General features: G+C 45.2%; 1 protein-coding gene across 1 annotated transcript in view; it reads left to right on the plus strand.

Annotated features, from left to right (window-relative positions):
• LOC139375826 (activated CDC42 kinase 1-like) overlaps positions 1–13,326 on the plus strand; it is a 77,362-nt gene that overhangs the window by 20,427 nt on the left and 43,609 nt on the right. Inside the window, exon 3 of the mRNA XM_071117723.1 lies at positions 12,142–12,212. Within this exon, the coding sequence (XP_070973824.1) occupies positions 12,142–12,212 (71 nt within the window). The remainder of the gene's footprint in view (positions 1–12,141; positions 12,213–13,326) is intronic.

The raw sequence follows: 13,326 nt of genomic DNA on the forward strand, positions 1-13,326 counted from the left end.
AAAACGTCCTACTTTTTGGGGCCGGATAAAACCATGCATTTGTTACAGAAAAGTGCATTATCCTCATGATTCCTGTAGTAAAAGTGTCAGCCTGTTTTTCTGGGGCCGGCTGCTGTAATGAGGCTCTCTCTCCCTCCTGTGCCCCTCTTATTTCTCAACGATCGTTATTGAGCTCAAAGCACGCTGTTTTATAATCAAGATATCTGATATGGCTTTGAAATACAGAACGCCCAAAATTGCACAATGGCCATCGCGAGTGCACTTGGCCTCAATGCAAAACATTTTTTTTGGGGGGGAGACATTACTTTTACTGTTAGATTAGTACATGGCTAGGTGTTATATTTGAGTGGTTAGCGCTTTGGGCCAGTAACTGAAAGGTTGCTGGATTGAATCCCCGAGCTGTTGTTCTACCCCTGAACAAGGCAGTTAACCCACTGTTCCCCGGGCACTGTGGATGTTCATTAAGGCAGCCCCCCCCCACCTCTCTGATTCAGAGGGGTTGGGTTAAATGAGGAAGACACACCTCTCTGATTCAGAGAAGTTGGGTTAAATGAGGAAGACACATTTCAGTTGAAGACATTCAGCTGTACAACTGACTAGGTGTCTCCCCTTTCCCCCTTTATTCAAGTTAGCGATCTAGCTAATGTGTTTAGAGTTTCCACTTCTTTAGGTGATGAATTGGGGCGGCAGGTAGCCTAGTGTTTAGAGTTAGCGATCTAGCTAATGTATTTAGAGTTTCCACTTCTTTAGGTGATGAATTGGGGCGGCAGGTAGCCTAGTGTTTAGAGTTAGCGATCTAGCTAATGTATTTAGAGTTTCCACTTCTTTAGGTGATGAATTGGGGCGGCAGATAGCCTAGTGTTTAGAACCCAAAGGTTGCTGGATCAACTGACTTGCCTAGTTAAATAAAGGTTAAACAATTAGCACCTATTTAATTAAGCATGTATATAATATAAATGCTCATAAAGATGAAGGAAAATGTGGCTCTAATGAACAAGAAATAATGATTCTGATGCCCAGTTTTGACAGTAAAATCTAACAAAAAATTGTCAATTAGGTTGCATTATATCTAAATATTTGTAATCATGCATTGTTGATTGGACATGTTAGATTTAACATTAGATTTAACAACTTATTTATTGAATACCATCTCAGTAGGTAAATATATTCTATTGTGTAACGCTGCAGATGTTTTTTGTTGTTGCACCCAATCATGGGCTGGTGCTAACTGAAAAAGTTGGTCTGAAGCCCTGTACAGACTACCATAACTAGTCAATCTGAAGACAAAGCCCCCTGATAAAGCTTAATTACTCTCCTATTTTCTCTTTTCACCAGGAGGGAGAGTGAAGGAGGGGGAGTGAAGGAGGGAGAGTGAAGGAGGGAGAGGGAAAGATGGAGGGAGAGGGAAAGATGGAGGGAGAGGGAAAGATGGAGGGAGAGAGAGAGAGAGAAAGAGCGTGAAACGGAGAGCTAGCGAGAGACAGAGATGGAGAGAGAGAGAAACAGAGAGAGAGAGAGAGAGAGAAACAGAGAGCTAACGAGAGACAGAGATGGAGAGAGAGAGAGAAACAGAGAGAGAGAGAGAGAGAGAAACAGAGAGCTAGCGAGAGACAGAGATGGAGAGAGAGAGAGAGATAGAGAGAGATGGAGAGAGAGAGCGAGCGAAACGAAGAGCTAGCGAGAGACAGAGATGGAGAGAGAACCGGACAGAGTGGGAGTAATAATAGAAAAGCGTACTGTAATTTCTCCAAGCAGATCCCATCTGGTCTGGTCAGCATGTAAAGCAGTGGTATTCAAACGTTTTTAGCGGGAACCCCATTTTTTTCTAGCAGAATTTATGGGGACCAGAAGTATTTCTCGTGAGCCAACACCAACTCTAATGACACAACCTTAAAATCGGTAAATGTTGACTTTTTAAGTCAAGAAATAACCTTCAATTCATTGCATTTTCATCTCTTATCAAAATGAAAATAAACCAATAAATACATTTACTCAATAACAATTTTATTTTTCAAATGATCTTTCTCAAAAACATTTGTATACCATTTTTTGAGGTGACCCCTCTGCAGTTCTGCCGCGACCCCGTCTTTGAATACCACTCCCCTGAAGCATGCTTCCTAGTTTAAACAGTTTTCGCAGAATATTATACCCTCGTGTTTTTAACTGTTTTTGTTCATTTGGGTGTTCAGCAGGTTTTTTTGGGGGGGGCTGTTCTCACACACCAAATGTTTTCTTGAGGCAAGTCGAAGGTCGGTAGCCAAAGTCTACGCCCCTTCGTTGGTAATTGGTCAACAGTACTACTCCTAGTAGTGGGAACTATGGACGGGATTCTTCAATGAAGTGTTTGTTGTTATTCAACGAGACATGACTAGTTTTCATGCACATTTTTTTTACTCAAGAAATACTGCACCAAACACCTTAGTTAGATGTAAAATTGTGTGACTAGGAAGAAAGTCAATTCATTACAAACTTTTTGATTTATCTTAGATTAATTATGACTGTTTTGAGGAAGTTTATACTGGCTGTGTGGTTGCTACTGTTAGTGTTCAAATACTGGAGAGTTGAGACCAAATCACGGACGCTGGACAGAGTGGATTTCAGTTGTAACAAAAGACAGTTTTAATGAGTCAGAGATATCTTGTCCCGCAGTTTTACGTGCACGGACCTAGTTCACATAACTCGGCAAGGAGCCAGGTGAAAAAGAGGCCTATACAATGGTTACATACATTTTTATACATAGAATAAAGTAGGTGGAGTCTTGTCGTTTCGGTCTTCTTGACTGGTCGGAGGGTTGGAGGCGGGCCTTGCTCTAGCCAGAGCGGGCCCCATTGGTGCACAGCAAAAGTTCTTTGCTCTTGGGACCGGCCAGTTAGAGGGAGATGAGATGTGTGTTTATATAAGGAAGAGGGGGTCAGTCTTATGGCTGGGTGTATGTGTTCTTACGACGGAATGTCTTTGTTTATATGAGCTATGTGTATGAATATTTATATAACAAATCCCCCTCTTCACATCTATTAGACGTGAAAACTATAGCAGAAAGGTGGCGGTTGCAATCGTGGGTATACATAAGGTGGTGCTCCTAACCTTGTCTGGTTTGCATGGTGGGTCTGTAGGTGTAGTGCTACGTTTGGGACGGGAGTGATTGGAGGGAGTGATATCAGGAAAGGAGTTAGGGACATGTGTAGGGGTTGGTGTATGTGATGTGGCAGGGTGAAATAGTTGTTCAATTAACCATGTGAAAGTCCTAGGGTTACTCCAAATATCAGTAGGAATATCACAAATAAGGGACCAGATATCCCCAGCCTCACCCAGAGAGGGAGAAATTTCCCTCTAACTGGGCGAGGTTCCCTTCTCAGGGGAGGCGGAGTTTGATGCCGCATCACCTGAGGAAGGAGTGTCTTCATTTGGAATTGAATTTAGGCCGCTCAAATCAGCTCTGACTTCAGTCAGTGTTCTAGAAGGAATTGGGGCTGGGGTGCAATGTGTAAGGCGGTGCCAAGGTGCGCCTGATTTACCTTTGACCTGGACTGAGTGTGAAGTAACCTCCTTCACTTCGTACGGTCCAGTCCACCTGGGTTCCAGCCACTTTCTCTTGTGGACTGTAACCCTCACCCCGTCACCAACCTTTACCTTCAGTAGTGGCGTGTCCCCCGGCAGCTCCCCCTCCTGGACCTTGTGAACCTGGGTAGAGAGTGCTGCAGAGAGAACCGTCAGTTTTTTCACATAATTAGACATTACAATTTGTTGTACATCAAGGGCGGGCATATGACCTCCCTCCCTTGGTGGACCATGCATGACTCTACCAGTCATTATCCCAAAGCTATCTTAGCTTTTGGTTTGACGTTCCACCAGATTTTGGGATTGGGGCCTGTACACAGATCCAAATATGTGGGTTATGCCAAATCTTTCTTCCACCTGTCTCAGGTGTTTGTTAAATGTGAGCCATTTGTCAAATTTGATTTGTCTTGGGATGCCATACCTGGGTATTAGTTTGGTTTGTAGCCACTTAAAGACTGACCTAGCATCCTCCCCTTTTGTTATTATTGCCTCTACCCATTTGGAGAACCTATCTACTATGACTAGGAGATAGAGTTTGCCTTTAGATACATTTTCGGGGCCCATGTCGGTGTAGTCTATACTAATATCCTGAAAACATGCATTAGGTATTACGTATGAGCCCATTGGTGTTTGATATGGTGTCTTTGGGTTGTGTCTGTCACAACCATTGCATTCGTCACAAAATAAATCATCGTCATAAAATAAGTCAGTCATATTTTTTATGTGAGGGTGCCACCAGATGTGCGAGGCCTTTTTGGAGGGTCTTTAGTTTGCCTTCGTGTGTGGGGCCATGTGTTTCTCATAAAAGTTCTGGGTCCATCAGTGTGGCCTGCTTCATGGGCATGTGCTGAGTCTGTATAGATATTCAGTCTTTCCTTTTCCTCTGATGAGGACCTGCGTCAATCCGATGACTTCAGCTAATTTGGCCGATGCTGGTTGAGGGATGATGGCTGATTGAAGGGTGACATCACGAGGTGAGCTGTTTTTTCAATAGCTTTTGCTACTGCAGCAACGTATCTGGAGCATGTTGACTGTCCTACCTCAATGTGGTCAAGTTTGAAGAGTAGTACATCAAGACCCTTCTCTCCCCCTCTTGTTTCTGGAATAGGACGGATGAGGTGAATCCTTCCCTTTCAGAAACATCCAAATGGAACTTGTTCTTGTAGTCAGGTGCAGTCAGAGCTGCTGTCGCTGATAGATCTGTTTTCAGGAGTGCTATGGCTGTTGATGCGTCAGCCGTCCAGGCCAGGGGTGCATGGAGGTTCCTTGATCGTAGGATGACCGGTGCTGCCACCCCCTCTGGGCCACACCCAATGGTAAAACACCTGATAGGTGGGGTCAGGTGCATCATGTCTTCGTCCCAGTCTGCAGTGTAGAGGCAGTCATCAGTTTCTGTTGCATTGAGTGTGCAATGGATCTCAGCTTGGGGAGTCTTATATGGGTGCAGAGTGTAGATTTGAGCTTTCAGTTGGTTGAACTTAAACTGGATGTGAGGGGTGGCAGGCCCTGTGGGTAGGCATTTTAGCCAGTACACTTCTTGGGCTTCAGACAGTGTGGTCATCGGCAGGAGTGGCATCCTCATCATTCTTACTGGGTGATCAGGTGTTGAAGTGGGAGGGTTGGTTGTAATCTTGCTGCTCCTGCTGCATGTGGCTAGATTCTGGGTGGTTGTATGCTGGCTGTTGCTGATGCATGGGTGTGGGTCCTGGTTGCTGATGTTGCAGAGGTGGGTTTCCCCCACTTCCTCTTGCTCTCCATTGCTGTTGCTGCGGGGAGAGTGGTTTCATGCAATCTCTGGCAAAATGACCGGTAATTCCGCAGTTAAAACACTGGTAATTTCCCCCTCTGTGTTGTCCAGTGTAGGGACCCCGTCGAGCCCATACTGGGTGTTGTTGTTGCAGGATATACTGCTGTGGGGGAGGGTATTGGGGTGGTTGGGCCCCCCTAGTGGCCGTGAGTGAGGCTGCCTGCTGTTGGATCATCTGAGCGACAGTCTGGGCCACTATTTGGGAGATGTCTGTTTTGGTTCCCGGCTCCTTCGTTTCTTCCGCCACCATCTGTTTCTTAGGTTTTTCTCCTTGTTGTGCTTCCTTCAATTGGAGTTTCAGGAGTTGTACCTGGAGGGACTGCACCTGGCTCTCAGCACCCCCTCTTTCCTTGTTGTGCTGGGTCACATGGTGGTGCACATGCGTATTGAATTGGGTCAGAGGAAGTGCAATCAACCCTACCGTTCCTCTGAGTTTGGTTTTAACATCTCCAGGACACCCGTTGACCACCATTTCCTTCCACATGCTGAGTGTGGTATCAGTGTGATCGAATGGTTCTTCGTGGACCGATCTCCATGTGGTCTTAGCCCTGTCCAGGTATGCTGCAGGTTGCTCACCTGGGTTGATTGTAAAGGAGGATAAGGTGGCATGGTTTCTTTCTGTAGGGTATGCTCTCCGTAGAACTTCCCATAATCTGGTACGGAAGTGGTCTATGGGCAGTGTTGGGGCCCGCCATCCAAGGTCAGCTGCTGTCATGAGGGCCTCCATGGTTCCGTGGTCGGTGGCTCTTGCTAGAAGTGCTTTCATGTCTCCTAGGCAGAGTTGCAGGCCTGACGTAAGTGTCTGCAGTTGAAGTAGCCACGCTGAAGCTCCTCCATGTAGGCTAGGCATCTGTCCCATCAGTGTTGTTAAATCAGTCATTTTCCAGGGCTGGTACTCCACAGTGTGTGCATCACCTGGTGTCGGTCGCAGGGGGTACTGTCCTGCCATCTCCTGCTCTCGCTCTCTTCTATCAGCAATTCTGGAGGACCGACGGAGTGTTTCGGACCCCATTGATTCGGTAACTTTGGTTACTGTTCCTCTCATTATGCCTTCCACACGGTAGGCTCCCTCTCTGTTGTTATCTTGGTTAGCTATTAGCTCCCTGAGTTCCTTAGCTCGAGCTATTGATGATTTCAGCAGCTCCTGCATCTTAGTCACGTTTGGAGCTCCCATCGGAGCTGGGGTGAGCACCATGTCAATTTCTTCTTCGTTTTTGATATCCATGTTCTGATGACAGTCCTCCCTATCCGTCTGATAGAAGTGGTTTGAATCTAATCTTGTTTGTAGGTGTCCTCTGGTTTCAGAGGTGAGAGAGTTCACAGAGGAGCATTGCGGCCTCCGTTCCTGGGGGAGGTCTCCTGCTCCTGGAATCCCAGTTTCGAACTGTTCACATACCATATGGCCAGCCGTTATCCCCAGGGTAATTTCCCCTTTTAACTCCCCTTGGTCTATTCTCAGAACTGGAGCCTGTATTGTGGGAGGTGCCCTGGGCAGGAATGGGTTGTGTGACGGGCTCCGGTGATTTTGTCCCTTTGAGTATGGCGGGGGCTGAACTGCCTCCATTGTCAATTGTGGATATAGTGAGGGAGAAACGGCCACAGGGGGAGCCGTGGGCAAGTTCTCAGGCGGAGCTTTAACATCCCCCGACGCCACAATAGCCACGCACATCATGTCTGGTGTGTTTTTTGGTAGTACCCTCCTACTCTCCTGTATGGCCCATGTACCTATCTTGAGCTCCCCCTCCGCTCTCTCTCTCTCTCTTGTACCTACTTTTTTGAACCTGTGTATCTTGTTTCTCTCCGCCTCACTCGCTTTTGCATGCTCTACTGCGTCCTCTAATTCTGTCTGCATATCTTGGAGTTTCCCCCCTGTAGGTGGTCCTCCGCTAAAATAACCTGCTTGTGTCCATCTTATCCGTAATCCTTTCCACACTTTCTCCACTTTCCCATACTGTTTTTTACCTCCCGCTCTATCAATCATACTCTGATCTAAATATTCATTGAATTTTAGTTTGGGCGTGGTAGCTGCAGACATTTTATCTAGTTCGTCTGATAATGTGTATAATGCGTTATTTAGGTATATTCAATCCTTACTATGTGGTGTTTATTTATATCGTTGTATGCTTAGATATACTGCTGTACTGGCAATGGCTTATCTCTTCTACCCCCACCCTCGCATACAAAGGGGGTTATCAGTATGTGACGCCCTCCACGCCCTCTGTTTCTCCAGTATTTTATTTGAATTTGTTCAGCGATTCGTTTAGGTATTTTCTAGAAATGATTCGGCGATTTCCTTTTGGAACAATATATCAGTGAATATATGCGGTTCTATAACAATTTTCAGAGTAATTCTAGCTCTTTAGGAAATATAGATAGAATTTCTAGACAACTAAGAGTTGTTCAGTGAATTATTTAAATACTTTCTGTAAACTATTCAGTAAATTCCTTTATGAACTTATATCAGTAAATTTGAGCGATTCTATAGCAATTGTCAGAATAATTCTATATATTTAGGAAATATGGATAGAATAGAAAAACCCCAAAATCAGTGTGTAGCTTTTAGCGTCTGTAAAACAAAGTCTGTACTAAGCTCGGCGGCTTATTTAAATACTTTCTAGAAACAATTCAGTAAGTTCCTTTATGAACTTATATCAGTAAATTCCAGCGATTCTATAGCAATTGTCAGAATAATTTTAAACTTTAGGCAATATCAACAGGAATGAAAAAAACGAAAATCAGTATTCCAGCCCGGCTGCTGTCAAAATTGCACGGCCATTCGATACTAAGGTGGCTTTGTCTTTCAGCACGTGTGCCTAATAGCCCAGTTACGTATCCCAACCTACTCCGCGACAAACGTTTCTTTCAATTTAATTTCCCCCATCTCCAAATCATGGAATGTCAACTCTGGTTCATATTATGTTTATTGTTTGATGTGCAATAGCCACATCATTCCCGATCTCTGTCTTGTGGAACGCCAAACTTACATATCCTGTATCTACTCGACTACACCTCTTACAAAACCTATTAAATAATACACAGCTTTTTTAATAGGGCATTTTTCATGCAGATTCATTCAATCCAACCACACCTCCACAAGACCTATTCGATGTTATATGTATCAACAGGAGATTTTACTTGCAGATCCGGTTCATCTATCATTCAACTATAACCACACCTCCACAAGACCTTATTCGATAGTATAGAACGTATCAAAAATAGGACATTTTTACTTGCAGATTCGGTTCATCTATAACCACACCTCCACAAGACCTTATTCGATAGTACAGAACGTATCAAAAATAGGACATTTTTACTTGGAGATTCGGTTCATCTATAACCACACCTCCACAAGACCTTATTCGATAGTACAGAACATTTTTACTTGCAGATTCGGTTCATCTATCATTCATTCATTCGTATGAAATTCTCATTGAATTTCCAACATCCATAATTGTGTCCTTTACGTGTTAAAACACAGCCACTATTTAACGTCACCTCTATACACAACCCAATACATATATAATTAGGACAGTTTTCTATGCAGATTTCAGAACAAATAGGGTCCCTGGAGGAATTTAACACATTGGTCAATCACAATTCACACATTCCTATTAAAATAACTGAGTATAGGCCCATTAATAAGAATATATATATATTTTTTTTTACAAAACAAGATATCTTTAATCAATGTCTTAGGTTCTTATGTAAAAAATTTGGGCACCGATTCATACTCACGCCCAGTACTTTCTGATCAAAATTTGGTTTAGGCTATAATACAATATGCAGATTTCGATATAACGGGCTCTGCTCACCTTTATATAGAGCGCTCCGATCAGATTTCCTGAGGCAAGATGAATGGCTGGGGAAGTCACTCTTCCGTCTGATTTTTTAGCCGTGATCAGTCTCGTCCTCTCACACTAACTTATAATAGATCGAATTCAAGAACAACCAAACTCTGCTACCAATTTTGTTAGTGTTCAAATACTGGAGAGTTGAGACCAAATCACGGACGCTGGACAGAGTGGATTTCAGTTGTAACAAAAGACAGTTTTAATGAGTCAGAGATATCTTGTCCCGCAGTTTTACGTGCACGGACCTAGTTCACATAACTCGGCAAGGAGCCAGGTGAAAAAGAGGCCTATACAATGGTTACATACATTTTTATACATAGAATAAAGTAGGTGGAGTCTTGTCGTTTCGGTCTTCTTGACTGGTCGGAGGGTTGGAGGCGGGCCTTGCTCTAGCCAGAGCGGGCCCCATTGGTGCACAGCAAAAGTTCTTTGCTCTTGGGACCGGCCAGTTAGAGGGAGATGAGATGTGTGTTTATATAAGGAAGAGGGGGTCAGTCTTATGGCTGGGTGTATGTGTTCTTACGACGGAATGTCTTTGTTTATATGAGCTATGTGTATGAATATTTATATAACACTACAGCATCTGAAGAGGGACAAACATAAAAATTGCTGAATTCTGCTAGGAGCAAACCTGAACCTAGTATACGGGCGCCTTAAGCCAGTCTGACAGGCGTGCGACCTTATGCACATTAGTGGGAGAGAAAAAAAGAAACCCTAGTCTATAGCTCTTATTTTCTCTCCCATTTTTCACGCTCTAAGCCCCCCTCTCAACTCCTCTGTCCCTTTCCCACTCACTCTCTCTCCTCTCTCTCCTCTCTCTCCTTTCTCTCTCTTCCTCGAGCACACTCCTTTTTTCTTTATTTCTCGTGAAACAACTAGCAGCTAACTTTATTTTGGAACATTTTACTCACCATGACTGAGAGATGTGGTTGTCCCACCTCACTATGACTGAGAGATGTGGTTGTCCCACCTCACTATGACTGAGAGATGTGGTTGTCCCACCTCACTATGACTGAGAGATGTGGTTGTCCCACCTCACTATGACTGAGAGATGTGGTTGTCCCACCTCACTATGACTGAGAGATGTGGTTGTCCCACCTCACTATGACTGAGAGATGTGGTTGTCCCACCTCACTATGACTGAGAGATGTGGTTGTCTCACCTCACTATGACTGAGAGATGTGGTTGTCCCACCTCGCTATGACTGAGAGATGTGGTTGTCCCACCTCACTATGACTGAGAGATGTGGTTGTCCCACCTCACTATGACTGAGAGATGTGGTTGTCCCACCTCACTATGACTGAGAGATGTGGTTGTCCCACCTAGCTATGACTGAGGGATGTGGTTGTCCCACCTCACTATGACTGAGGGATGTGGTTGTCTCACCTCACTATGACTGAGATATGTGGTTGTCCCACCTAGCTATCTTAAAATAGAAACTTTGGGAGGTTCTCTACTTCCTCAGAGTCAGATAAACTCATGGATACCATATTTATGTCTCTGTGCGCCGTCTGAAGGAAGTCGCAAACTAGCGTTAGCGCAATAGCTAACTAGCGTTAGCGCAATGAATGGAAGTCTAGGGGTATCTGCTAGCACTTCTAGTCATTGTGCTAATGCTAGTTAGCATTGGCTCGCAAAACTACCTCTAACTTCCTTCATACTGGACACCAAGACATACACATTTTATCCACAAGTTCATCTGACTCTGGGGAAGTAGATAAATGGCACCATTGCTAAAATCCCAAAGTATCCTTTTAAGAAGAATACACTAACTGTAAGTCACTCTGGATACGTGTAAATGAATGAAGCTAAATTAATCAAATGCGTAAATGTAAATGCTTTTCTGATGTTTCAAGTCCACCAACTCTCCTCCCAGAGGGCTACCCTACTGGTGGGCAGCGGTGCCCTACTGGTGGGCAGCGGTCCCCTACTGGTGGGCAGCGGTGCCCTACTGGTGGGCAGCGGTGCCCTACTGGTGGGCAGCGGTGCCATACTGGTGGGCAGCGGTGCCCTACTGGTGGGCAGCGGTGCCCTACTGGTGGGCAGCGGTGCCCTACTGGTGGGCAGCGGTGCCATACTGGTGGGTAGCGGTGCCCTACTGGTGGGCAGCGGTGCCCAACTCTCCTCCCAGAGGGCTACCCTTGGTTAGCTGAATCGGATGAGTTGCCAGGACCTTGGTAGCTGATTCAGAGGAGTTGCCAGGACCTTGGTAGCTGAATCGGAGGACTTGCCAGGGCCTTGGTAGTTGAATCGGATGAGTTGCCAGGACCTTGGTAGTTGAATCGGATGAGTTGCCAGGACCTTGGTAGCTGAATCGGATGAGTTGCAGGACCTTGGTAGCTGAATCGGAGGAGTTGCCAGGACCTTGGTAGCTGAATCGGAGGAGTTGCCAGGACCTTGGTAGTTGAATCGGAGGAGTTGCCAGGACCTTGGTAGTTGAATCGGAGGAGTTGCCAGGACCTTGGTAGTTGAATCGGAGGAGTTGCCAGGACCTTGGTAGTTGAATCGGAGGAGTTGCCAGGACCTTGGTAGTTGAATCGGAGGAGTTGCCAGGACCTTGGTAGTTGAATCGGAGGAGTTGCCAGGACCTTGGTAGTTGAATCGGAGGAGTTGCCAGGACCTTGGTAGTTGAATCGGAAGAGTTGCCAGGACCTTGGTAGTTGAATCGGATGAGTTGCCAGGACCTTGGTAGCTGAATCGGATGAGTTGCAGGACCTTGGTAGTTGAATCGGAGGAGTTGCCAGGACCTTGGTAGTTGAATCGGAGGAGTTGCCAGGACCTTGGTAGTTGAATCGGATGACTTATCACATGCCTTAGGGTTTCTCATTCTTGGTCTGCATAGTCAGTGACATTCTCTCCCTCTCGTGTGCTTTCTTTGTGTCTGTCTCTCTCTCTGCTCTCTGTCTCTCGCTGGTGTCGCTGCAGGGCAGAGACGGCTGTGGGAGGCGGTCAAGAGGAGGAAAGCCATGTCCAAGCGCAAGTCCTGGATGAGCAAGGTACAGTACACAAACTCACACATATCCGTACTATGCATACTGATGTATTGGAACCGTTGCATGATTCACTATCTCTTCTAAAATAACTTTTAAAAACTTTAAAATAAAACATTTGGCGTTAACCTGTGTATTTGTTTGAATTACAACTGCACAGGACTCCCCAAAAAAATGTGGCAGAAATTTAGATTTTTATCTTAAAAATGGAATGGACAAAATTATTCCAAAATTCCCCAGACAGTTAGGTGTACAGTTCATGGTTGGTCTACCGTACAGTTCATGGTTGGTCTACCGTACAGTTCATGGTTGGTCTACCGTACAGTTCATGGTTGTGTGATGGTCTACCGTACAGTTCATGGTTGTGTGATGGTCTACCGTACAGTTCATGGTTGGTCTACCGTACAGTTCATGGTTGGTCTACCGTACAGTTCATGGTTGTGTGATGGTCTACCGTACAGTTCATGGTTGTGTGATGGTCTACCGTACAGTTCATGGTTGGTCTACCGTACAGTTCATGGTTGTGTGATGGTCTACCGTACAGTTCATGGTTGGTCTACCGTACAGTTCATGGTTGTGTGATGGTCTACCGTACAGTTCATGGTTGGTCTACCGTACAGTTCATGGTTGTGTGATGGTCTACCGTACAGTTCATGGTTGGTCTACCGTACAGTTCATGGTTGTGTGATGGTCTACCGTACAGTTCATGGTTGTGTGATGGTCAACCGTACAGTTCATGGTTGTGTGATGGTCTACCGTACAGTTCATGGTTGGTCTACCGTACAGTTCATGGTTGTGTGATGGTCTACCGTACAGTTCATGGTTGGTCTACCGTACAATTCATGGTTGTGTGATGGTCTACCGTACAGTTCATGGTTGTGTGATGGTCTACCGTACAGTTCATGGTTGTGTGATGGTCTACCGTACAGTTCATGGTTGTGTGATGGTCTACCGTACAGTTCATGGTTGGTCTACCGTACAGTTCATGGTTGTGTGATGGTCTACCGTACAGTTCATGGTTGTGTGATGGTCTACCGTACAGTTCATGGTTGTGTGATGGTCTACCGTACAGTTCATGGTTGTGTGATGGTCTACCGTACAGTTCATGGTTGTGTGATGG

The sequence above is a fragment of the Oncorhynchus clarkii genome, chromosome 20 (genome assembly GCF_045791955.1).
Source record: "Oncorhynchus clarkii lewisi isolate Uvic-CL-2024 chromosome 20, UVic_Ocla_1.0, whole genome shotgun sequence".
Taxonomy (NCBI): domain Eukaryota; kingdom Metazoa; phylum Chordata; class Actinopteri; order Salmoniformes; family Salmonidae; genus Oncorhynchus; species Oncorhynchus clarkii.